At 42.8% G+C, this 27,949-nt stretch overlaps 1 protein-coding gene across 2 annotated transcripts; it reads right to left on the bottom strand.

The window, feature by feature from the left end:
- Positions 1-10: 10 nt before the first annotated feature.
- Positions 11-27,949, bottom strand: LOC311214488 (organic cation/carnitine transporter 2-like; the record flags this gene model as incomplete). 2 transcript variants are annotated; one of them, XM_084295078.1, is made up of 10 exons in its annotated part: positions 11-4,286; positions 6,972-7,107; positions 7,859-8,041; positions 9,235-9,449; positions 10,446-10,546; positions 15,107-15,233; positions 16,215-16,386; positions 17,599-17,753; positions 18,954-19,057; positions 27,557-27,949. In XM_084295078.1, the coding sequence occupies 10 exons, from the start codon at positions 27,947-27,949 to the stop codon at positions 4,205-4,207; spliced, it is 1,668 nt and encodes a 555-aa protein (XP_084151204.1). In that variant the 3' UTR covers positions 11-4,204. The 2 variants fall into 2 exon arrangements, with proteins under 2 accessions (XP_084151204.1, XP_084151203.1); XM_084295077.1 differs by lacking the exon at positions 11-4,286 and adding an exon at positions 5,968-6,283.

Raw genomic sequence — 27,949 nt, 5'->3', positions numbered from 1 at the left:
CATTTTTCTATATATATATATATATAAAAGTGTAAGAATCAATTTAGTTACAGCTAGGAATATTTACATTCTTAAAAGAAATTTCCACGTGTTTTTATGTACAAGGCTGTGACCATCACTAGGAGGTTGAAGTACTCCCAAAGGCACGTGTAACCAATGCGTTATGCTGCCTAAGCTGATTCTAAGTTTTAAGAAAATGGTTTGCAAGTTAAGGCCCTATTTTACAAATAGTGAAATACAAGTTTATTCGGAGACAGTCCCAACAACTTCTGCAGGTGCCTACTGTACATAGGTCTCTGGAGAGCACAACCAAGAACAGCCCCCATGGGTGAAACATGAGTGGCTGTAAACAGAGCTGGGTGTAACTCACGTTCATCTCGGATTCCATGAGCTCAGCAATTCAGTACTGGTATCACCGTATCTCAAAATGGAAGTCTCCTGGATAAAAACTATTTTTACAATGTGGTTAGGTACACAGAGAAAGTTGTAAAGAATGCTCCTCCTCACAGGCAGCAGGCTGAAGGCAGTTCCGCATCAAACCGAGAAAGGGTTGTGCAATTAAAATAACATGAATAAGCATTCAGAGCCCAACCCTTGCCCTGACTTACTGCAGTCCCATTCCCCGGTCTATGCACCACCTCCCTGAGCTTTATTCTTTCAAACCATAATTTGAAAGCACAGGAGCAGGTGCTCACACCTCTTAAAATGCAGTGTCAGAAGTGACCCAAACCTGCCTGCTTCTGAAAGATGAATTACCAGATAATGCTGTTGTGAGGATTGCATTCAAAGTCTGAAGAGTCGATCCAGAAAATTCTGTGACATCTGACTGTTTTGCATGAACAAGTGACTGAAGAAGTTGTGGTACCTTTTGAGCTAACGGTATTTCCATTTGCATGCAAGGAAACCAGTCACAGGATTGTGCAACTTGCCCGAGGTGATGAGAAGAGTCAGTCAAAGAGCTATGAATGAAGACACCCTAGTTCCCAGGTCAAGGCCTTAATACTGTTTTCCTTGGTGAAGGCCCTGTAACATGCGTGGTTCTCTAGCAGCAGATAATTTCACCTAGCCAGCAGTCTCTGCTGTTGAAACACAGGTTATGGGCATTGCAAACATTCAGCCTGAAGTTATAACAGCAGTCCATTTACAGAAGGGTCTCAGAAAACAGGTCCCAGTCCTGCTTCGCATCCCTGTAACACAAAGTGACACGCCAAGGACATGTCTATAGGGAAACACCACCCCAGACAATACTGGAAGTAAGCCATGTCTGGTAAGGTTGCAGTCAGTGAGCACCATCCCAAACCATGGTACTGTGCAGCACCAATGCTTTGTTCCACGGCTACCCACAGCCACAGTTAGTGTCATAGATCTGACTCGTTGCCAGTACTGATGTCACTCTAACACCTGCTAACTACTGGTTCAGTTCATTTAATCTACGTCTTGCACAGATCACATCGCCTGCCTGTTGATGCTATTAAAATAGTCCCTTGAGTTCTTCTGGAAATACTTAGTTGCTGGATTGTGACTACACACTAAAACAAGGAACTTGCTTTAAACAAGGAACTTGTTTTAGAGATAAGCCTGAGGATCAGTGCAGGACAGCAAAGTAAACAGAAAATAACCCAGGATGCTATATTAAATACATCGTTTCTGAGTCACACTTCTTACTTTTAAGATTAGCAAGGAAGAAAGTGTATTTTGTGACACAGAGCTTGCCATTGTGTTTTGCAGTGTTAGTCATAACCAGAAAATTCCCCAATTAGGTTGCACCAAAAATAAACAAAAAAAAACCCCAGCCCTTGTTTAGTAAACATTAGAGTACTCAAATATTCAAGAACAAAAGACTATCAGGCACATACCTGGTTGACACAGTGGATTAAAAATAACAGCTAAATCAGATGTTAGATGGACTTTAACAGGAATTTCTATAATAGATCATGTGTCAGACAAGCACGTATCTTGTATTTTACATCTCAGGATATTTTCTGAAACAGTTTACAGGAAGAGGCTTATGGGACACAGTTGTTTACATTGGCAAACTCATCACAAGGAAGTTGCAGCTAATTGTGCTTTGCCTCAAATTCCTGTGGTGATCACATTTCTTCTATATACGACACAAAAAAGCAGCTGCTTCTGGATGCTCCAGTTCCTATCAGTTTAAAAGAGATAAGGCTTACAAAAATATATTTGCACTGAGTTTGTTGCATATGTAAGAATACGGTCTAAAATTTTCCAGAAAAGGTGCAAGGTGGGAAACCTGACAAATTCTATCATGACTTTTGGATGAGGGATGTTCCCACCACCAGGAAGCCCGGCTGATTCATGCCCTCTCCTGACATTTGTTTGCTCACTTCAAGGCCATTAAGTGATGTGCAGTGAAGCTTGCAAAATTCAGGCTCTCAACATATGCACCATTTTCAAATTATGCACTCCATTTTAAACTCATCTGTTAAGTGCCTCTCTATCTTCCAAACAGGAATGAAACTGAACCTGCTGGAACTTTGGGATTTCTCTCCTCAGAAGAGCTGGCAGTATGACAAAAGTAAGCTTCTCCATATCATTCTGTGGCCTGGTGATGCTGGCCAGCTTCCTGCTGCATCCAGAAGTTAAAATGTTGAACAATTAGGTGAGAAGATGCAGGGAAAGAAGAGCAAGCCCTGCAGATTAAGACATTGGTAGGAAGAGTGTAAAACACAAACCCAAAGACTGCAGTCTGTGCAGAATTTCTGCCTTCTTGCTTCCCAGACGAGCAGTCCAGAGGGCACAGACCTGCACCAAGCCAGCTGCTGCAGCCTGGTTAGAGAGGACAGGACACAGAGTATTGGCAATTCAGCTGTTCAACTGCATGAACTGCTGCTGCAACTAGAAAGTAAGGCCCCTAACAGCTTGGACTATACAGGTTCAGGTTCTGTTTATTCAGTTGTTATAAGACAGGACAAAACACAAACAATGCCACAGATAAATGCTTTCACCATACACATCTGTCACAGTATTAAGTAATGCAAGTTCAGGATGGCACAAACGAAACTGTGCGTAGGTGTATATTGTATGTATTTAAAGAAACACAGGTAGTGCCAAAGGTGCTTCTATGACCCAAGGAATAATTTCTTGGCAGATTTTCAACATGATTTTTCTTTTCCTTTAAGAAATTCACACACACAATTAACATGAGTTAAGTGAAGTAACAGACCTCACAGGAATCAAACCGTTGGCACTTGAGAATCAAGAACCAGTGGTCAAACATATTCTAAACGTTGTTCCTGGTAAATTTTACCATGAGGTCAATGGAGTGGCGTGGATTATTGATAGTATGTGGATGTGCATGTATGTGGAAAGGACAGAACAAGGACAGGAGAATCACTTCCATCATCCCAAATTGCACAGAACATTTAAAAAACAAACAAACAATTCAGACAGTAAATTTCCAACACTCATCAAAAAGGAAGAACTCCAAACGAACAAGAGCCTCTACACACACAGATGAAACCTTTTGCATCATTTAAAATAAATACAGCCTCAAATCAGGCCACATTCCAGTGTCAGATGTAAACAACTTCATCAGACATATGTAGTTGAAAACCAGCATTGGATTCCAGTGGATTTTGTGAGCAAAGCTTCAATGCTACAGGTATTTTGTGCAAGACTATCCTTTCACTATGCTGAGTTGAAACATTTCAAGTTAGAATTCCTTCTCAAAAATCTTTCTTTGCATCTTTCTGAATCTGTTACCAAATTCAGCACGTGTAAAGTCACTTAAGATAACAAAGGCATGTTTTCATAACCTTTACTATAATAAATAAGTTTTCTGTCCAGAGACGGAAGTCAAGGATTCAAAACCAATTAGCAGCTTTTTCTAACTATTTTAAATTCTTGATGGGCATCAGCTCTGGAGAAGGCTCACTGATGAATCCAGGTGCTCTGCTAGCCCTCGAACTCATTTTCAAGTATTGTTCAGCTGAACTACACACTTACAAAGGATTGACCAGATACTGTTCCATGGTACTAATGCATTAAGGCGGCTGAAAATCTCATTGAAGGCTACACAGTATTTATGGCCATTGAAAATGAGAATGTTTGGAACACAGTGCTTAAATTTATAAATAAGGTTAAAATTGCAGGAAGAAGTGTTGCCACTAGCCTGTTCTAGAAGGAATATTAGAAGAAAAGTCCATTTAACTTTCAATCCACCAGGAAGCAGACAGTTTCATTAAAAAGCTGTGCTCTTAAAAATCTCTGGATTTTCTTCTTCATCCTTTGAATTCCTTGTAGATGCAGGCCTGTATTCCAATCTGGAAAAAAATCAATGAATGAGAGAACAGAAAAAAAGTCTTTGATATCCTGAAACCTACTTGACATTACTGACTCCTAATTTTAATATTCTGTTGACTTAGTTGGACAGGTCCCTTTCTAACAAGGGGTGTGTGCTTATGTATTATCTCTGATTAGAGCCATGGCAGAAGGCCAAACTCCCAATGCTTTTTTTAGGTTAGCTGAACTAAACTGGAAGAATTCAGCCCTTCGCCATTACTTAAATGACTTTAAGAACCTAGAAAAAGTAAATTATTTCATAACAGTTTGATATTGCAGAACTACTGAAAACATACAGACTAAAAATAAAGCCCATTAAAAAAAAGCAAATATTTAAAGCAAAAAACTTTTACAAATGCATGCCTCATGTACTTTTATTTGGTCCTCATAGCAGAACAACAGATTTGGAGCCTAACGAGGTACATTTTACAACACACACTTGGGAAGAGGGTCTAGGCTTGTAGTCAAGCTTTTGCATCTTCAACAGAACTATAAACTAAATTACCAAAGCTAATTGGGTACCTGACAATACCTAGGCAAGTCCTTCCCTCTTCTCAGAACCACAGGCTGCTGGAGGAAGCTCTGGGTCCTTCTGGTCCAACCGCAGCTCAAGCAGGGGCACCTGGTACTGCTCGCCCAAGAGCATGCATCCAGGCAGCTTCTGAGTATCTCCAAGAACGGAGACCCCACAGACTCTCTGAGCAACCTGTGGCAGTGGTTTGCCACCCACACAGCACAAAAAGTGTTTCCTGATGTTAGTGTGTGCCAGTAGGACAAGAGGCAATGGGCATATCACTGGACATCACTGCAAACAGCCTGGGTCCATCCTCTTTCACCCTCCCTGCAGTTATTTATATACCTTGGTAAAACTCCCCCGAGCCTTCTCTTCTCCTTGCTGAACAGTCCCAGCTCTCTCAGCCTTTCCTCGCAGGAGCGATGCTTCAGTCCATCTTGGTGGCCTTTCACTGGACTCTCTCCAGCCTGTCTGTCTCTCTCTTGTACAGGGGAGCCCCAAACTGGGCACAGAACTCCAGGTGGGGCCTCACCAGCGTGGAACAGAGGGGAAGGATAATCTAATTGCATCTCTGTATGGTTGGACAGTGTCTCTAGATTCTTCCCAGATTACTTGTCCCTGTTTCCACTGCCTGTATAAATGTTTTTTGTATTTGTTTTGCCAGGAGCTTTTTGTTCATGCAGACTCTTGGCATTTTTGCCTGTTTACCCTTGCATTGGGATGGACCAGTCTTGAGCTTGGAGGAGGTGATTCCTGAATATTAACCATCTTCCTTATGCTTCTCTCCAGGGCTTTATCCTCTGAGACTCTTCCAAGTATCTCCCTGAAGAGGCTCTGCTCTCCTGCAGCCCAGGGTTGCGATCTTGCTTTTTACCCTGCTTACTCCTCTCAGGATCCTGAGCTTTACCATCTTATGGCCACTGTATCCATGGCTGCCTTCGACCTTTGACTTTCACATCTCCAACGAGTACTTTTTTGTTTGTGAGTGCAAGGTCTAGCAGATCACCCTTCCTTTTTCGCTCTACCATTTGGGTCAGAGAGCTGTCATCAATGCCCTCCAGGAGCTTCCTAGATCACTGACACCTTGCTGTGTTGGTCCTCCAGCAGATGTTGGCATGGTTGAAGTCCCTCATGATGAGCAGGGTCTGTGAACATGAGGCTAATTCCAGCTGTCGGTAGAGAATCTCATCCACTTACTCTTTCTTGTTGGGTGGCCTACAGCAGATGCCCGACACGTCACCCGTACTGCTCTGCTCTGTAACGCTTACCCTTAATCTTTACGGCTCATCCATCCTGAGGCAGAGCTCCATTCCTTCCAGCTGCTCTCACACAGAGGGTGACTCGACCTCCACGCTGTCCCAGTCTGTCCTTCCTAAAGAGCCTGTATCCCTCCACTGCAACACTCCAGTCATGGGAGCCGTCTCACCTTGTCTCCGTGACTCCAATAAGACTGTAGCCCTGCAACTGCACACACAACTCTAACTCCTCGTGTTTATTCCCCAAGCTGTGTGCACTAGTGTACAGGTACCTCACAGAGGCACCCCAGCAAGCTGTCTTTTCCCCCACCCACCTCCCTTCCCCATAACAATACCCTGTAGGCATTTCCTTGCTTACATGCAAACGCAGGGGGTTATCCCATTTAACAGCCTTCTTTTGTTGATTTTGCATTCCCTTTCCTTCATAAAAGGTTAACTCTGTCCACAAGTCCCTCACAAGACTGCTGGTAAATGCTTCTCCCATGCTGCTACTAGTTTAAAGACCTCTTATCAGGCCAGCCGCCCTGCTGGCAAAGACACCTTTGCTCCTCCTAGTGTGGTGGATCCCATCTCTCCCCAGAACAGTATTTTGTAGACAATTTTTTACAACTCTTCAGTCATTGCTATAACTCTTAGAATTCTTTAAAATGCACAGCCAACTTTTAACCAGCAGCTTCTGTGGTATACAGGCACACTGGTCCTTAATTACTTGTGCTGTGACCCCAATAGTCTCTATAGAACTAGCCTTTCCTATTGCTAGTATGCTTTTATACAGCAAACCAAGTACTTCAGCAAGGCTCTATACAAGGGAACATATGCATAGGCGTGCACGTACATTTATAGATAAAACAGATGTATTAAAATCAGAAGGATTAAAATCAGGAGGCAACACTTACCCTTTCACCAACAGCATTTGCTCAATTGTGTCAGGAAGAGGCATACCATAACTTTCTGGCAGAAATAGAGTCAGGATTCCTGATAGCACAGTCAGGCTCCCCATCAGGATGTAAGGCAGGAACCTGTCATAGGCACCTAGCAGAATGCAAGAAAAGCAAGCATCAGTTCTAAGTCACTGATACCATTTGTACCTAGGTACAGCTTTCAGTAAACAAAACAAAACCCTCTTGGCCTAGCACTCAAAGCACACGTTGTTTTAAACATGCTTTAGGAATTCAAAGAATGAGAAATAGTAGTTATGACAGCTGTCCCTACAGAACCAGCAAGATTGTGAGCACCTCTTCAACAGGCATAAAACACAAATTTCTCTATGTTATGATTGTGTGTTGTTCAGATGTCTTGAGATCTCTTTTTTTTTTTTTTTTAGCTGCAGTTTCACAAGCCACCTGGATCTGGAAACCACGAGAAGACAGAAAATCCCAGTGACCCACAGAGGTGGGAGGCTGAACTGAGTCAAAAGCACATCTAAAACTAGCACGTGGTTGCCAACTTAAGAACAACCCAGGAGACATGAGTAAGACTTGGTAGTTGGTGTCCCGTTACAATGACGTGGAGAACAAGGATCCTGGACCTACAGGACATAAGCACTGGAGTGCTGTGCTGCTGGACAGGCTTCTCTGACACACGTGGTGGTGCCTGCGAAGCTGGGACTGTTCAAGAGTGAGTGCAAGTGAGCAAAACTGATTTGGTTTCATTTTTTTTTTCATCCCTCCTACTAGGTCTTCCATTGAGATGCCATTCTGTCATAAGCCTTGCATGCAGCACTAGAACAACGCCTTCCAGCTACCACCATCTCCCCAGCACACGTGCAGACTAGCTAACTTACCAAGGTAAACGAAGTAAGGTGAGAGGATGCTGCCAAGTCTGGAGGCCATGGAGCTTGCTCCAACTCCCATGTTTCTCACCACTGTTGGGTAAAGCTCAGCCGTGTAAACATAAACCATTGAGAAGGCAGATGTGATCCCAAATTTCCCCAGCATCACGAGGAGAATAGATACGGCACGGAACTCTGAAATCAAAATGCAGTAAGAACTTCTATAAAACTGATAATTTATGATATCTATTAATTCCACTGTGTTTGCATAACTTCTGTCTAATTCCATTATCCAATGTCATTTTTTTCCTGTACATGTCTACAGGCAACTTTTTTTTTTTTTAGAAAAAGAAAGCTAGGATAAACATGTTGATTTTCCTCTTGAGCATGGGGCTTTCTGCCAGGTTAAAAATAAGTACGACAGAAAGAGCTGAAATGGTTATTTCAGATTTCAGAGGCCAGACTGTTGCTATTGCAAACAATGCCATATATTCCTTTTTAATACAAGGAGCAAAGTTAATTATTTGAAACAAGTTATTTTTACTTTGCTGCTCTGGTTTCTCATTGACGTTCCCAGCTACCAGTCAATAATTTAATTCTACAGCACTGGGTTGACTTTAACTAGGACAGTTAGATTTGAAGATTGAAATAGATCATATCAGTGTCCAATTAACCAAAAAAGGATTGGGAAAAAAAAGAATGCAATTCATGTATTGCCTGTATAAAATAAGCAAGGCAGTGCTTGTTCATTTTTTGTTTATTCTTTGATTTGTAAACAAGTGCTAAGCAACAAGCCTTCTCCCCACTTACACTTAACATCATTATCAGAAAGAGTCCACAGCCCTCAGTCTAACTGGCCTGAAGATGTATGTTGTTTGATATCCAATAAATGTTATTTTGCCCTCCTTGCAGTTGCCAGACATTACTTTATCTATCAACTCTGAATTAGTACAAGCATCTTTGCTTATCAAAAATGCTTCCACAGCAACTGTCTTGAACAATGACTGTTTAAATGAGCCCTAAGAGTAATCAACAGTTGTTTAGGAAGCAAGTTCTGTAGCCTCCTGTTAACCTCCAGTTAGTCTAGCCCTGGTTTTACACTTGGACTTTACCAGAACACCTTGCCAGGGATGTATGGTAAGGCAAAACTGGACTCCAGTGCTGATCTGAACAGATCACAAAGCAGAAGACCCTCCCTTAAAAATCTGAATTGCTATGTTGTGTGAGCTCCCAGTGCAGCTGCACTGAGAACCAAGGAAGAAGGGCATAGATAGAAACTGAACGTCTGTATTTAATCCCCTCAAGATACTTTCCCTCCACATCTGCCCAATGCACGGCACTGGACTTCACCTAGCATACATGTTTGAGATCAACCAATGGTTCCATACGTGAAGGCACCAGCTGAATGAAGAGAAGAACACAGCCTCCCAAGAATAACGCAGCAGCCATTGAGTACCGTCGGGGGAGATTTCGAAGCAGCAGCCAGGAAATAATGTAGGCTGGAACTTCAATCACTGCTGAGAGGAAGCAGTTTAAATAGACATCTCCATGCAAGTTGGGTGTGTCAAGAGAAAGTCCAAAATAACCAACAGAGATTATCATCCTGAAAGAAAGCGAAGAACACGATCAGACAGATTGGTCCTCCTCCTGAACCTCTTTCTATCTACCAACTGCAGAAATCATGCTGATGGAGAGGGAGTGAGGTTCATGCATGCTTCCTTATTTCAGGTCACCCTGAGAGATGTGACGTTAATTCATGATCTAACAATATTTAGTTCTTATTACGGGTGGTTATAGCTTTACCATGACAGTCTGAACAACTGAATTCTACAGCTTCTGAGGCCTATAGTAGCTTCTCGTTATGTTTAGAAGGATACAAGAAGCTCTGGGAGGAGAAAATTGTTTCTGGGTCATTACCCTCCCTGCTTTGTGTATTAAGTCAGGGAGGAGGAGTATGGCATCCTGGCAGACCCAAACAATCAGGGATTTTCTCTGCCATGCCCCACTCTGGCTGGACAGCACCCAAGTCGTGTTTGCATGGCTCTGTGCCTGGGTTGGTCAGGATAACAGGACAGAGCTCGGTGGCTGGGCACAGAGCCATCTTAACCGTGTCACTGCTAAACTGCAGCCGGCTTCCCCGTGACCAGGGAAACACACAATTGTCCCTACTGACAGAATCTATGGTGCCGTGGGAGATGCTGGGAAGAAGGTTATGCTTCACCAACAAGCAACAAGGTAAACGAGGTCATTGGATCAGGATGTGTCCAGGTGCGAGTTAGGCACAGAACACTCAGCACTGCCTTTCCTTCAGCATTTATGTGATAGCAGAACACAGAGAAACCTGACTGCACAGCACGAAGTGGATCACTGCCCAAAGATTAGGTCTTTTTCCTCCTCACTTCACAATGGAAGAACATTCACGGTCCGGTTACTTAAAATAAGCTGCCTAGTGTACCTGAGGGTAACCCCTCCATTGCTGTGTACGATATGCCAGCTAAAACTAGTTTTGTCTGTACCTCCTCAGAATATCTCAAAGAGCAGTTTCTTACTGTTTTGCTGCCTTTGTGCTTACTTACTCCCAAATCACATTCTCGCTTACCACAAAATCACTGACATAATTGTGATAGTTAGAATATTTCGGGTTTTCATCAGATCCAAAATGGTGTATGTCTGTTGTCTCTGGGAATCCACATCCTGCAGCTGGAAACAAACAGAAGCACAGAACATTAACATCACGCAAGCAGAATTATTGTGAAAACAGGTCCACTGCCTGACTTGCACACCAGTATTTTGAGTACAGCTGGGTCCATTTCAGTAAGCTGCAGAGCCAAAACAGGTGCCTCGCTTCTAACTAAATGGCTATATAACCACAAGAGCCAAGTATCTGCGAAAGCAGTTGCTCCTTCCTAATTTAAAATCATTTAAAACTTAGGCTGACACTTGTAATAATTTTCTCTGCCCGAGGCTCCATAAAGCAGCTGCTTATTGTTACTTTTATACTTGAATTATAAAGCAACAACATTTATAATTTATATGCCACTGCTGGCATCATTCTTGCATCCAGTTTTGAGCTCAACACCTTCAGCATCATGCAAGCCAACTGCACCCAGACAAGAGGAGAGAAACAAGGATGAGACATTTGAAAAACATGATCAAGTCTGAAAATACAGAACTTATTTAGCCTAAGGGCCAGAAGACTGACAGAGTCTTAAAAGAGCAAGAATGGTTTTTAAAGACCAGCAAAAAAGTGATAAACTGTCTACATCTACCACAGAGGAGGCAAGAAATAACAAGATTAAACTGCAGCAGGATAAATTTAGTAAATGACTCCTCATGCTGGACCTAACAGTAATGTATTTAAATTGAGACAAACTGCTGTGGAGCTGAAGAGTCCCACCATTATCTATCCTGGTTTTGAAACCTCCTTGTAAGAATACAAGCAAGAAGACAGTGCATCACTTCTCCCTTCCCCATGACATTTTTCAGCTCTTCAAAATAAAACCACGTCTGTGTAAACAGTGCAAAGACATTCTTCCATGAAGCATGCTAACAAGTTTTGTGCTTGATAAGATTATACAAGAGGAAAGATTTATTTATTTTTTAATTTAGGACTTTAATTTAGACCTCTAAACAATGAGTAACAAGGAGAGATTTTTTTAAAATATGTAAAAGGTGATATGAGAGGACAACTCGCATTGATTAAAACAAGAAATTCTGATAAAGCAACACCATATGCCTGAAGAACAATTGTTTTTTCGATGTGATAATTTGTCATCACAAAAGATGGTGTATTTTCAGGGTTTGTCAAAGTACTTGCTCGGTTTTATTTTGTTTTATTTTTTAAATGCTTTCAGAGTAAGAATGTTAGCAAGGTTTTGGTCTGACAATCTTCCAGATTTTTCTGTTAGGTGATTTTATATCTCTATCTGAATCTGCAAGTCTACTAACTATTAGAAACCTACCCAAGAAAGAAACAAGCATCCACTTTAGCAACTCAAAATTATAAAATGAAAAAAAAAAAAAAACCTATTGCTGAAATATTTTTAATTCTGACACTTGTTGAAATACAAGCTGTCAAGACAGCTCACAACATTTAAGCAACAACTTCTCTCTTCATAATCAGAAGAATCCCTCTTACCAGATAGACCACTACTATGTGCAAACACAAAAAATATGTACAAAGATTACTTCCTCCTCTGATTTTCCAAGACTCAAGAAAGTCAAATTACACTTAATGTTTAAATACTGAATGTCTTTTGTTAGCACTGCATACTCCCTGGTGTGTGCAAATGATTACAGATAAAAGTGAAGTAAGATTGTAGCTTCAAAATAGCACACTTGCTACTTCAAACTTTTCTCAACTCTCTCTCTGCCTGGTCCCATTTAACATCCAGTACTCTACTCCATTAGTTCAGCTTGCAACACTTTTTCCCCTAAATCATCAGGCCTTCCAGGAGAAGAGCTGGATACATTCCAAGACACAACACACAATGAAAAGACAAAAGCAACCGCCAGGTCAACTTAATTCCTCATCAGCATCTCCTCCATATTCAGGTAGGTGATCTTTTGGCAAGTTAATTGCTGGAGACTGATTTGGAGCCCTTAAGGTCTTGTCCCTCAACTCAAAATAATGTATTATTTCCTCTTGTGAACCATCTTGCATCTGAGCTGATGCCAACAAGCAGTTTATGTAACTTCTGCATCAGGTCAGAGTTATTTCCAAGTGCTATTTTGCTCTGCAGATCTGGAGGATAAAACAGTAGCCTGCTGCTTGTGCACTCCAAACCTCAGTGTATGTGCCTTCGTAAATCTTCATTTATTTATTCTATTAAAGGCAAGAAGATCTATTAAAAGCTTAACATTTGATCGTTTCCCCTTCTTCCCGAGCACAAGGCTCCCACTGCACAGGCTGCGGGCAGCTTTACAGCTCGTGGCCCTTTCTCATCCACCACATGATCCTCCTGAAGTACTCTCCAGTTTTGCCACTCCTGGTTGCCAAGAAACCAACAAACAGGAAACAAAAAAAAAAGGGAGGAAAAAACAAACAAAGCACAAAACAAAACCAGGAACACTGCAAAAATTTAAACAGTCGATGAGGAATAGGGCCCAGCCTTTTAGCAGCTGTGTAAGCAGACAATACAATCCCCAAATGCGACAGCAAGAAGCTATGGCAAGGGCAGGGAGGGCAAAGTGATGGGCTGTGAGTAAAACTATCACCCAAACATTTTCATTCCCTTCATATTGGATAATCCAACCAACCGGGCTCTATGCTCTGCAGACTGTTTGGGGACAGTCCCCTCCTGGACCCTGTTCTGAAAGCTCAGAGCCTGAATGCTGTGGGTGCTGCACCAGTTTGAGGAAAGCTTCAGACAGGAGCCCTGGGCACTGCTCCATCCTGACTGCTCATTCCAACTGCGTGGGGCCTCACGGCGAGCCCAGATTTCTGAGAATCGTGCTGCAGTGTAAACACATTTCCTAAAAACTGAGGGGAAGATGCCAGCCTTCTGCTTTACAGCGCTTCAGCAAGCAAACGAGAGAACAGGGTAAACAGGCCACTGAGGAAGAATGGCTTTGCACAGATTGTTTTGTCACAGCATTACTTTTACTTTAAAAAAAAAAAAAAGAGAACAGTTCTGCAGTTAAACAATTACCTGCTAATCTAGCTCATTTGCCTTTGAGCGTTAAACAGCATTTCTGAAAGTTGATGTGCTTTGGTTTAATCTTTTTGGCCATAAATAAGTACTGTGTAAACACCCTCCCTTCCCCAGGATCACTAGTTCCCTAGTCTTGCCCCTGTCTTCTGCTGCTTCTTCACCCAGCCCCACTCAGAGACAGGGAACAGATCAGTATTTCTTTCTGCGAATGGGAGATGGAGGCATTCCAGACGCAGTGACCTTAAGCCAGTGTTGGAGTCAGAGCTCGTTTTCTGTTCTCTTGCCACAGTGCTGGCAGGGGGTAAGTTTTTATCCCTACAGCATGAGAAAGAATGTGGGCGGGAGGAAAAAAAAAAAAAAAAAAAAGGGTGTTCTTATGAAAGTCCAGTGAAAGAGCCATCATCAGAGGTCTAGGCTTTCCTGCCATTCTCAGTCTGTTCCAGGGAGATTCCTGCTATCTACAAATCAGTCTAGATAAACAGGTTTGCCTGTACCTCAGCCACCTTCCAGCCAAATTAAGCTTTTTCAATCTCAATAGCAACAGGTTTGAGTTTAATGGCTAATCATTTTGCTCAGCCTGATTGAGAGGCCTTGTAAATCAAGTGAACGTACAAAGGTAGTGACAATCAATTTTCCTGTCAACAGCTAGACAATGTCTAGTGTCAATAAGAACACAATTGAGCAACCATGCCCAGACAGACTCTACAGATCTCCACATTCCCCCGGATTATGCAAACTATTTGTCTGTCTGATGTGTGAATGAATGTGGAGATGATTAAACAGCTTAAGGCCACCAACTGCTCAGACAAAGGGGAGATACTCAGAGGAAACAAGAAGACCTTTGAAGAAATGGAGTAGTTAACAGCATCTTTTCTTCCTCATCCACTCTAAAGAGGTTCAAGTTTTGATCTCCTCAATACTAAGTGAAAATTGAACCAGAACAGTAATTCCAGTGCCACTGGCCAGGATCAGTTTTATATTAGACTAGGCAAGCATAAAATCTGTTCAGAGCATAACTACTATCTAGATCCAATCACTAGAAAACAGACATTTCTGTCCAAAAAGGTCAGTGTCTAGAGGAAAACAAAGGCTAAGAGACCAGGAGATTAAGTGTTCTCTGCCAGGTCCCAAGACATACTCCTCAACGTGGCCAGAGGCTTGAAAGATCAGAATCAAGTCATTTGTCAGCTGCGTGGGCTAAGAAAGCCCACCACATTCTGAGTCCCTGGGATAAACTAGACTCCCTGCTAATTTGCTGACTTTATACGGGATACAGTCAGATACAAAAGCAATAGGTAAATCAAATGCATTACTTCCCCTCAAAATTAAATGGAAATGAGGTTTAAATGGAAAAGGTTTAAAAAGAAAAGAGCTGTCAACTGGATCAAAAAACATGTTTGCATTAGAATGTTGCATAGGATTGGGACATCAAGGGCTTTAAAGGGTATTATGCTTTAAGGCATTTCAGGAAAAGGATGAACTTCTACCCATTTGAGAAATACATAACACACTGCAGGCATAACTCAATTCATATGTTTGGAAATTAACTGCTTTCTGTAATCATTAATAGTTTTAGCAAACGACTTGAGTGCTAAATGAATCTTACCTCACTAGGATCAAGTATTACATCTGGGGGTGTAATACCATTAATTTTTGCAGCCTTTCGGAGTATGTCTTCTGCCTCTTGAAATCGTCCCTGAGAGATTAGCCACCGTGGAGATTCTGGAATGACCCTGTAAGAAATGTTCATAATAATGCGTCAGCATTTCCACAGAACGCACTGCTGCAGAGACCAACACATATTGTTCCAGGCCCTGAAGAGCTCAAAACTTGCCATACCTTGCAGAACTTACAGCAAAGGCAACAGAAATCAGATTTACAAGAGCAGACTAGTAGGCTGAACAAGAACAGATTAAAATGAGTTCATGGATTTAAAAAAACACTAAAGAGCTGAAGTATGATTCAGAAAATAAGAACAACTAAAATCTCCAAAGTATGGGGAAATGGTTTAATTAAAGAAATTCAGAAATGTGAACACATAAGCAGCATTCTGTACATTAGGAGTATATGCTTAGTGACTAACGCCTATAAAATCAGTTCTTGACTTGTCTGTTTGTGACACTGTTTACAGAAAGTGGAATCTGCATGAGTCATTCAGCTTCATAAGAGAAGCTAGATGGAATCAGACACAGTCTGTGTAAGCGAAGAAACACCACCACCATGTGGACTACTTAAACTTTACATGTCACATCACAGAGGTTGTATTTCACCAACTGTGGATGAAAATATTGCAGTCTCACAGGTGTGCAAGCACTGTTTTACACCTTGTCATATCTGTATCACCATACCATTGCCCAGCTTCCCAAAATAACCATTTTTCATTCTGCTCTTAGTCCAGGCCTGCTCTTAAAATTCACTGATTTTGGTTGATGCAGGAGGATGAGTTTTTGCCTTCCCCCCCCCCCCCCCCCCCCTCCTCCTTTCAATAGGGAATCATTTCATTTTCTAGAAGCCTACAGAAAATGAACACTATTTTTTTCAGACATGAATCAGAGATCAAAGTTGCAGACTTGTAGCTTAATAGACTGGGTACGCTTTTTACCTGCCCACTCCTGAATTTCACTGGTAAAGGTTGGCTAGCATCTGGATCTTAAAAACCTGTTGGCAAGACCTTCCTTCTAAACACTAATGTTTTATAACTTCTTTGTACTCACCACCAGAGTGGGATGCAGAGCAGCCCAGGTAAAGTAAGTGCCAGCAGCAGCATCCGCCAGTCTCTGATGAAGTAAGCAAACAGTGGCAGCAACATGTAGCCAAATGCATAAAATATGCAAACACCTAGTGTGCAGAATAGCACACGGATTGATTTGCCAAGAATTTCCGTGCCTGTTCAAAAAAAAAAAAAAGATTGAAGATTAGTATTTTAACTTAATAGCAACCAGATAACTTACAAAAATTCCTTAATAACTGGCTTTGAAATATACTACATTGGGTAGTTACAGCATATACAGCTTTGCCTTCCAATATTTGAAGCACTCCAGATCTGTTTCATGTCATGATCCTGCATAAACCCAGGTAACTATAAGTACAAAGGGAAGAGAATCAGGCTATAACTATTTCTTTAGGTAGAAAGAAATACAGAAGTGTTAGCTACACGTTCTTAGAATCTCCCATTTTACTTGAGGAGCTAAAATCACCTGATATACTACAAAAAAATTATCTATTTTTTTCCTAAATTAGGTTCTAACCTGTATTACCTTCTGAAATTCTTTTCTCTTGCGCCTGAAAAATGCAAATCTTTTGGATTATGGTAAATAAAAAGGGCCAGGCTACTGGCAGTAGAATTAAAATGAACTATCAGAGGGTCAATGCTTTCCTTTAAAAATACCTTGGGATCTGCAAATCGAGAGACTCCTAAAGAGATAATCTTTCCCGTTTCTGCAGAAATCAAAGAAGATTACATAAATTGCAGCAGAATGCACGTGTTGATGTTAGCTAAACACTGTTTTCACAGCTGTGCTGGCCTTTTCTAGCCCAAAAGGATTTTCTTGCCAACATCTGGTTCTCTGGACAGTGATTGGTATTATTTCCAGTGACTTCATTTTATTGTTTTTGAAATCTCAGATTCATAAGGTAATTCACATTCCCATCAGATCAAATATGACCGTAGTTAACTTGAAAGCAAATGATGTAAGAATTATCACGCCTTTTAATTTTTACCATGGGATGTTTTAGGGATACAGCACTTTCTTTTACAAATTTGTACATCAAATACACATTTATGTCCCATAATGGACAACACAAATCCCTGAAAAATATCATCTTACACACCTTTCCAACTAGAAGATAGATTTTGTTTCAAACGATCAGTTTCTGGTTTTTGCCTTTTTAGTAGGGCAAGCTACAGAATTAATTTAGATTGCACTTCTATCCACTGGAAATTTCCAAAGAGAGCACGAGTTATCCATGCGTGGTGAGAACACGATCTTAATAACAGTGTTGCTTGGCAAACCCAGCCAACACTAAGCCAGTATAAAAAGGAGCAGGGAAGTGCGTAGGACTAAAGACTGCATACTGTGCCCAGCAGGGCTTTCATACCAAGAACAAACGCTGCCACGTAGTTAGATATCTGTCCCATGCCGACCAGCAAAAAGAACACTGAAAACATCTCCCAGCTGGTAGAGAAGACCTGGACGAAGCTGAAGCCGGTCTGCATTGCCATGGTTGCAAAGAGCACATTCTTCCTGCCAAACCTTCCATGGATTTAAAGGAAAAATAACAAACAAAAACCCCACATCATTATACAACAGCATGAAATATACCTTCAGAAAGAGAAAGATACTGTTACTCATTTGTATACCTGGGGAGATACAAGATATCTGCAAAAAAGCAAAATCTGGGAAATATAACACATGCATAACTATCCTAAATACATTACGAAATCCACTGGCCAAGAAAAAAAATCATATTCTTATGGCCACAGAAGAAGTCATCTTCAGGTATGTGCTGTAATGCTATTCCTTCCTTTGGGATAGGATGAGTAGGAAGACAAATCACTGGGAGCAAAATTATTTAAAATGCAAGAGCAGGAGTAGATGTTCCTCCTTCGAGCAGCACAGAGTTCGTTACACAGATCAGCATGTTACAAAAAGAAAAAAGAAAAGGCCAGAAAGAGGTAAAGCTCAGGTTTGTTAGATGTTACTATCAGTAAGTGGTTAAAAAAAAAAAAAAAAGCAACCTAATTTAAGGGATCTTAGCAGTTCTGATGGACTGAGGCACAATGTAAAAGGGAAAAGGAAACAGAATGGATGCTACAAAACTGGGAGCATGGGGATTACGTCTCAAACAGAAACTCTCCAAGCAAATTGACTAATCAGAGGACCACGTATTGTTCCCCAGGAATTGGTAAAGCCACCATCTGTACCACAGAAATTCACGGCAGCTCCCATTCTGAAATGTTTGCTGGAGCACAGCCGAGCAGCATTCGTGCTTTCCAGCTTCCACATACACAGCTCACTGGACTCAGACGTTGAGTCTGAAGAAGCGAAGCTCTAAGTGTTGATAAACAGAACTTTAAATTTGACCTCAGAACGAGGGAAACAAGCCTCAGGAATCTCCCTGAACATAGTCCGAAGTAATTCAAAGAGAACATTATGGATTTTTCCATATGTATCTTATCTCCTGCACCTGTTTTCTGGTGCAAAAATAGTTTGCTGCAGAAGTGATTTCTCTGAAAAAAATAATCAGGTAAAGGTAACACCCGCTAACAATCCTTGTAATGCTCTGGTCTAAGGTAAGACATTTACCCCACACACTGAGTGCACTCGGATGGGACAGTCACAGAATTAAGATGTGTTAGTAGTGGCAGAGAGACACTTAGAGCAAACTTCACATACAAGAATTGCTTGCAAAACAGTATCAAGGAGCCAGCAAGTTTGGTGTATATACTTTACTTGTCTGAGAGTTGTCCCGAAATGAAAGATCCCAGCAGGACTCCCACAAAAAACAAGGAGGTACTCAGGGGTCCCTTCCAGTCGTTGTCACACACGAGGTTCCACTGCAAGGAGAGAGAACATGAAAGCCTTCCAACGAACAGGAATCCCCCCTCTCCTTCCACGTACAGCTTAACCCAGGTGAAAACGTACCCTTTGGAAAGAAAACCTCCACAAAAGAAATGAGCAGCCAACCTACGGAACAGATTTAGCTCTACAAAAACCTGAGTTTTGGGCATGATCACTCACACACATATGCGTGGCTAACAGTTTCCTCGTGCTTGCCTTCAAAGGCTCTGCAGCCCCTCAAGCAGCTGTTTGAGAATAGACTCGAAGCTTTAGTTTCCTGCTGATGGGGAAGTCCTCTGTTAAAAATTTACACTTCTAATTTACGAGGAATTGAACTATACAGTCAGAAGTATAGGAAAAAATGCCTCCTCTTTATTATATTTTAATATGGCTTTGAGAGAGACTGGAGATCCACTGCTTGCTGGGGACCTAATTGCAGATTGCAGCTCGTTACACAGCACGGGTCTGCAGCAGACACCTGCAAAATCCACATTCAAGTTATTTGGGAAAGTGTCAATTGTAATCTTCAGAATACAAATTGAAATACGCACCAAGCAAACTGAGACGTCAAAAATGAAAACAAATCTTGGCAAAAAGAGGAGGAAATAAAGATACCTATTAAACGAAGACGGCACTGGCTTGCAATCACTTCCTGCTTCACATGGTTCTGAAACAGCGGTCGTGTTATTTTTGTATCAGTGTCAACAGCTATGACTGAGAGTCTATAATTCTGTTTGTGTTATTGGGGAAAAAAAGCGTGTAAATATTAGAAGAAAGGACAAAAACAGCAGGGCTGCCTCCTTGTCCCTTCCCTCACTGCTGTGCTGTGGCTGGAGCAGCTCCCAGCGCCCCCGTCCTGCTCTCGGGGGGCAGGAGGTGATGCAGCCCCCGGGATCTGGAGGCACCCAGCACTTCTGATGTGCGGCCAAACCCTGCCAGCCTCCGTTATTCAAACACCCCCCACAGGGGCCCTTTCAGCCTTTTAGTGATGGAAATTTTTTAGTTTCCAATTTGCGCTGAAAATGAAAATATTTACAGGTCGATTTGCAGGTCAAGACGAAAATATTTACACTGGGCATAAAACTAATCCCCCTCAGCCCCAGCTTACGAACAATTCAGTACTGGGCGTTTCACTCATGGGGTTTTTTGTTCCTTTGTTTTTAAAATCTGTACTGGAGCAGTGCTCAAAGCTTTGATCTGCCCCATAGGAAACCAGGCTGCCGGGGTCCCTGGTGTGCTGAGGGTCTGCCACACCATAATGCCAGCATCTGCTTGCCAGCCGAATGTTGAATGCCCACAGGAAACAGCTTTTTCCTTCTCTCTTTCAGGGTTATATCTTTCATGCCTCCTTGTCTCCTTATCGTTAAGCCTTTGGCTGTAGGAAGCTCACAACCCACAGTTTTTCATAGCTCACCATACCATAGTGCACATTTTAGGGCTGGGTAATCACTGCAAGTGACTGAATGGACACTGCTGTCTGTGCCTCCGAGATCCCCAGGGAAAAACCCAACCGAAACAACCCCTTGTTTCATGGAATAGCATCTAGTTTGGAATTACAAGAAGTTTTCCTAGAGATGAATTATCCTCCTTCATAAAGACTTACTCTCACCTGTGTTTGTGCAACTTAAGCCGCCAACCATTAGACTGTCTTAATTATAATCCTTATGGATGAAGTCGTATTTGTTTAAGGTCACAGGAGCAAGCAGAACACACCTTTTCCCAATTTGTAACTGTATTCAAGTCATTTCTTAACCACTCCTTTGATAAATATGACTGTGGTTTTCTTTGTCTTCTATCAGACTTCGCAGTCCTCAACCTCACTCTTGCACTTATTCCCAAAGCCCTTCCAGTTTCACACTGCCTGCTGAAGGATGGACACTCAATAAAGGAATAGGGTCCAAGAAACCCTACCAACACCATCCTTACTGAAGCTCCTTTTAACGTTGTGGTTTTCTAATGTGCCACCAAATTGACACCATCCTTGTAAGGGATTTAACTAGCTGGGACTGAAGGGAGCAGCATGAAGCCATGATGGGGGCAGCTCAGGCTGGGTGTTAGGAGTAGGTTCCTCTCCAAGAAAGTGGTCGGGCACTGGGACAGGCTCCCCAGGGCAGCGGTCATGGCACCAAGCTGTCAGAGCTCCAGAAACATTTGTACAAGGCTCTCAGACACGTGGTCTGACTTTGGGGTGCTCCTGTGCAGAGCCAGGAGTTGGACTTGATGACCTGTGTGGGTCCCTTCCAACTCAGATGTGATTCTATAGTTGTCAATATCATGTAGATTAAAAAACGTAATTAACGTATTTATGATTAAATCTGTGTTTATTCAACAAACGCTTCATTCCTTGTAGACTAAAGAAAGTTTGAGCGACTCTCTGATGACCTTTCACAGAGCCAGATCCAGCCAAGAAGCTTTGGCAAAGCAACACCAGGACACTGTAGATTTGATAATGATCATTTGCTGCATATTTCCACAGAACAGAGGTTTCTGTGGTTGTTGTGTCTTCACGCGACATTTATCAGGAGCTCAACCACCACTCCCAGCAGGCATCCTGCAGTAACAGACTCGCCTTCTCACCCCTTTCCAGCAGCCGCAGGAACCAGACATCCTTTTCAGTGACAGAACTGAAGTCGAACCAGCCAAACAGTGAGCCCGGTGATTTACAGTGTATCGTTACTAAACGAGTCATTATTTCCCAGCTGATCACTCTGTGCCTGTGAATGAGCCGCCTCCTTTCACCCGCCCTCCGCTCTGCACTTTGGCACGCAGGTTGCACAACACTTGGCTTGCCAGACACTGGCGTGTTTGTGCCCGGTAACAAACATTTTCTTATGAGTGCTGAGGCAGAGACGTTGCTTGGAAAAGTTCATAGTTATAAAATGCCACAGTGCCCTGCCAGAAGCTTCTTGCGTTGGCAGGTGGAAACATACTGGTCCTTCGAACGCTACTCTGATTACCATCTTGTTTTTCTGTGCCTCTGTTAACACGGTTTTAGGAGCTGTTATGCTGAAGAGCACTCGAACCGGGCACCGAAGCAAACTTCAATATTAAATTTCCAAGGGAAAACTACCTTGGTTGTGCAATACCGCTTATTTATAGCCATGAACTCCACGTGCACAACCATTGAAACAGACATTGAGGTCTGTTTCCTCTCGCCCCCGCTGGTTAATGTAGGCTGAAGTGCTTGGCTTTTCAACGCCTCACCAACCAGGTCTTTTACTGCTTGTCTGTGATGGGGGCATCGATCTCCCAGAGCCACTCTGCATGCACACCGTTCCCTGAAGTGCACATTGCCCAAGAAGTCACTGAAGCATCACTGCTAGGAGGCCAGCACTGCTCGGAGCAAGGATCCCGAGTAGTTACTGATTGAATCCTGCTGCTGGCGGAGCTGTGTGAGCACAGTACACCGTGACCCAGTGCTCTAAATCATGTGCTAGTTTCATTTCTTTGTGTTCTTTGAGTGAGCCTGCTGGATAGCATGGCCTTTGTCCCAGTAAATAAGATAAGGCTAACCTCAGCAAGGTACTGTGGCTCCAAACAGGAGAAAAACCCCGTTCCAGCCCTGTTTCAAACAGCACCTACTGACACTGCAAAGTGCCAAGCTCCTGAACACCGGTACCCAACGCTCGTGCCCTGACACAGAGCTTTCTCACCACCTTTTATTTTAATAACTTTGGAAGAGGTCATCCTCTGGTGCAGTTTAAACCTATCTCCTTACCCAAGCAGCCTGCAGGTCCTTTGGCTGGGGTGTAACTACTTTCTGAAACATTTCTCAGGTCAGGGCGATCCTTCCTCTGCAGCCTCACACCCAGCAGCAATAACTGCTCACACGCTGGGATCTACAGCAATCGCAATGAAATTCACACCAGCCGCAATCACAATGAAATTCAGACTCCTCCAAGATGAAATTTGATCTTTTTAAAGCTGAATGTTTCTGTACAGTCTTCTGCAAAGTGAAAAATAAAGGTACCAAACTAAAATTGCCAGGCAAGTTTAGGCAGATGCCCCAAGACCAGCTGACGATATTGCCACACCCCAAGCAAAAAGCGTACTTCTAAATTCTCTAGGCCCCCCAAAACCTCCAGGAGGCAGACTACTATTTTTATTTTTTTCTGCATGCAGGCTCTGCATCCATTGTACTAGCAGAATACCACGTGCCCTGAAAGGAGAGCTGGCCGTTGATGAATTACTAGCACTGAATCCCACACTGGCTCTTATCCAGACACTGATGCAGACCCCTCATCCCATGTAACTTTCCCTGTAATTTTTTTTATCTTTTCCAACATGGTATAACAGCAACTAACAAAACTCTAATTGCTAATGACAAGATGCCCATCATATTTAAGCATAAAATTTGCCCAGCACTTGTAATGCACTAGAACATGGAAACTGCAAGTCTAATTATGGGGAAGCTCTACAGGGCATCCGAAGTTGTTGTGATGCAGCATCACAGCAAGCAAATGCATACTGCCACCAAATACGTGCTGCTACCAAACACATTTGGAAAGTTACAGAAATAATTGTGAGGTCAACAATATAATTTGGGACCACGGTGGAAAAAAAGCATGTTTCTCAATGTAAAGAGAATTATTCCACTACAGGAGCACCTGTACTTTCCTGATACCAGTACTAGAATCCTACACAAAGAAGGACTACAGCAAATACTAAAAACTTTGGAAGCCTTACCCAGTTACACCTGTTATATAAGGAAAAACCTTACAGCTACAGTGCAGTGTCCTCTTAATCCTCTCTTTTTTTTTTTTTTGTTTTTTTAAAAAAAACACATTTCTGTTGCTGAGAAGAGCATGCATGATTGAAAAAAAAGTGGGACGGTCTCGTGTGCTAATATTTGCTTTTTAAAAATCAACATGTTAGCAAGAATTCTTGAAGCTAATCCAACATAACATGCTCTCTCCTACCAGTTGCTTCTCTCTGTAAATCAAGGCAGGTTAAAAAAAATAAAAAATAAACAAATCCCAGTCTCACAACTGAGCACTTACAACCATTGATGCAGAATCTGGCCTTGTTTAGACTCCTATAAATATTCTCCACTTAGCTGAGAGCTAAGGGCAGTATTAAACACCCTTTCCTCTGAAAATACACTTGTATATTCCAAATAGTTGGAGGTTCTTGATATTCTGTCACAGCTTTTAATCTCTAAACAGAAGTTTGCATTTACAAAACATTCCTTATGCTCAATTTCTCCCCTTGTAATTATTTTTGAGTTTTACAGAGGAAAACTGAGAAATTAGCTGATTTTTAATCCAAAATTAAAGACAAAATAGGAACAATACCCTGTAACTGATTGCCTACAGTACCTCTACATTAGCATTATTTAGATTTTAATTATAGGAACTACAAGTCTATTATTCTGTAAAAATACTGACCCTGTTTTACGTTCCAAGGCTAGAAATGTTTACGAGCACAATTCTGAAGAGTCCTGTTATGCGCTTCTTAAATTATACCACGAAAACCTCATCATTTTTAAATGATCTTAGTACATTTGCCAGCCATTCATTCTCACTTGTGAGCTGAAAAGTACACATTTTTCTTTCAATGACTATTAATACTAAGACTTTGCATCCATTAATCATTTAAAGTCTTTGCCTTTTAGTTAGTGCTTAGCTCTGACACTCACAGCTGTGCTAGCTCACAGCTGTCACTACTAACTTCAGCCAGAAGAATATGCAGATGTTAACCTGCAGCAAAAAAAAGAGGATGCATTGCTTTTAACAGATGAAAAATGGTGGAAGTCCTGATGTGACTTCTTGCCTCTGAGGACACTGCACTAACGTGATTGAAGACGTCAGCCAGAGCTGAACCTGGACGACATGGATTTGATTTATGCTTCAGCTGCTGGCTCCCCTATTAGAAAAGGTTGTGGAAATTAAGGTTTCTATCACAAGTCTGTGCTTTTAACGCAGCCCTTGTCTCCCAACAAAAAGGGAACATCAGAACCTCGTCACACAGCTGTACTACAGGGCCCATTTGTGTCATTCCAGCTGTCACCACCACAACTTCCCCTTGTTTCCTGCAGGTCTGGCACAGCTTCAGTGCAAGGGTCTGACAGCCACCTCGATGTAAAGGTACCGGAACACTCAGGGCCCTAAGACCTGCACGGGAACTTTCTCTCTGTGTTCTTACAGGACCCAGAGCTCCAGCACTACACCGGGCCTCAGGATGCTTCAGTAATTCCCAGGGTAAGCATCCTTCCCCTGAAAAAAAATGAAACGTGTTAAGACTGCAAGAGGCATAAAACGTGCAACTCTGGAGTACAAAAGGATGTCTGCATTGAACTGACTTTAAATTGATAAACAATCATACTTCTATAATTATAAAAAATATATAATAAAGATGCATACACAAAACTCTGCACCTGTTTAAGTTTCAGTCTGTAGGAATCACTCCCACACTTCAGTATGTAAGAGTAGTCCCAAACTAAGATGTTTTACTCGCTGTGTCATCTCGCATATCCTCATTATATCATTTTTTCTAGTCTATTAGTGCTCAAATTCACTGCTCAGTTCTGTTCCCAGTTATTCAGTATAGACCCTAACCAAACACTAAGCTTTCGTAGACATGACTGGGAGTTAGCCTTTTCCCTTAATTACCCCAGTTTATATATCTTTCAGTCCCATATGTAAACTTTTATTGTGATTACATTCTTTTTTTTTATGGGACTTAGGGAGGAATAAGAATGACACAGATGGTTACTCTGACTAAAGGAAAACTTTTCATACCCCTCAAGCCACAGTATCTCAAGAAGTAAAAGATGAAAAGGGATTTTGTTCCTGGTTGAATACTCCAGACTAGCTAACGGCATTGTGCTGTTAGTCTGCTTGAAAAAAGAAAGTTCCCCTTCAACTGAAGAGAGAACTAAATGTGTTAAGTTTTCCTTCAAAAGCAGAAACGTAACTGAAGGCTTTCTCTAGAGTCATGAGAGATTTGTGCAAAAACCTTTCATAAAAAAATTCCCCCTTCCCCCTCCCAGTGTCAGCTACAGAAATCTGGGACAAAGGTCCTCATGATTATTCAACAAGTTAGAGATATGCAACTAAAGGCAGGATTAGTGAATCATAAAAGCAGCAGCACCAAGCCAACAAATTAAACAAGTTTAACACCGAAAACCTGTAAGTATGTGAAAGGCCACAGCTGTTGCAAAACTGGCTCAGAAACATTAATATTAAAGGGAAAAAATACTGCCTCGGTGCACGATGCATCACCTCCCCCAGACGCAGCACATCTGCCAAACCTTACAGCCACCGGGTGAGAGCTGCTGCAGAGTCTCACCGAAATGTTAGCAGCTTCTGTTCCCTACAGATCATGAAGCTGCTGGAGGATACTCTGAGTTCGGATGTTGTAACTCGCAGCCAGTCAAAGCTCAGTGAAGAAGCTGCAGAGACACAAAGCGCTGACAAAATATGCCTCAGCCAGGCCAACCTCGCTATTAGGGCACTCGGGACAAAACCACTATGTTCGCCTGTGAATTGCCTAAGTCTAGAAAATGCAAACTGCCTTATGCTGTCTTAAGACTGCCTCAGCTTTTCACAACCATACATTTCACTAACGACCAGGATCTAGAAATTCAGAGCAGTTTTTCACTTCATGAAGAAAGCAATTCTTCTGTAACAGGTGAGGCAATGCCTTGTGCCAGCTGTCAAACGCAACCCAAGCCCCGAGGATGTGCATGCTCAAGGGAAGTTTTCAACAATTCAGGTTTTGCCCTGTCCTCGCTTCTCTGTGCTCCCTTCCTCACCCAGCTTCTCCTGAGGAAGGCTTCTGTGCTCAGATCAGCTGGTGGTCATTAAGCACTCGAACATCCATCACCATCACCTTTGCAAAGCAAGGAATACAGGCCTCTGAGCAGAAAATAGCTACAGTTCTGTAAAACTTGTTCCCAGCTACAAAGAGGAAATTGGACTGCACAAAGGGTTTACAAGACTTATGAAAAAAAAAAAAAAACAAAAAACTCTCTACATTTTGTAATTTAAGTATTTCCTTGCATCCTAAGCCACCAGTGCCCGCGGGTCTGTCTGCAGAGCTTTCCTCTGACCCAAGGACAACCAGCACAGCCTCATGTAGCTCGGTGCCCTGCCGGCTGGTGGGACACACTGGGGTGGCCAGGATTTGGCCCGTTCCCAGCAGGTGCAGAGCTGGCACACGGCAAAGTTCAGCTCCTGTCGGACACAGCATCGACACAGCGCCTTGCTGCATCCTGCTGCTGTGCCCTGCACAACTCAGGATGACTTGTATCGACTTATTTTTTTTAAAGAAAAAAAAAAAAGAGGTGGATGTCACGAGTTCAGAGGCATCCTTGAGCTACCAAGCCCATGGTGCTGGGTTGACCTGTCCTCCCCACGGTACATACGCTGCTATCAGACGGAAATAATCAAGCAGCCGATGCACACACACACCACCCCGGTTAACACACAGCACCTGGAGGCTACTCAGGCAACTGGAAACTGCCAGCACAGACCAGTTCAGTCGCCCCTCACCTCGGTGACGATGGTGGAGCGGTAGACGTCCCGGCTGTACTCCCAGCCGTCCAGGCACGGCTCCTGCTCCAGCTCTCCCAGCTCCACGTCGGAGCCGGGCCGCAGCCCCAGCGCCGAGAAGTTGGCGAGCGCGGCCAGGCGGTAGCGGCGGCAGCGGCTCGGCTCCTCCCGGCCGCCGCGCAGCTCCAGCGGGATGCTGGCGTTCAGCCACTCGCCGCTCAGGTTGGCGCCGCGGGGCACGGCGCAGCGGTGCGCGGGGGTGCCGGCTAGGAAGACGATGGAGAGCCCGTTGAAGCCGTTGGGGACGATGCTGGCGCTGAGCAGGAAGAAAACGAGGCGCTGGAAGCGGCCCCACTCGCCCAGGAAGGCGGACACCTCCTCGTAGTCCCGCAT

The sequence above is a fragment of the Netta rufina genome (genome assembly GCF_964035555.1).
Source record: "Netta rufina genome assembly, chromosome: 14".
NCBI lineage: Eukaryota > Metazoa > Chordata > Aves > Anseriformes > Anatidae > Netta > Netta rufina.
The sequence above is the reverse complement of the archived record's forward strand: the minus strand, read 5'-3'. Positions and strand labels throughout refer to the sequence as shown.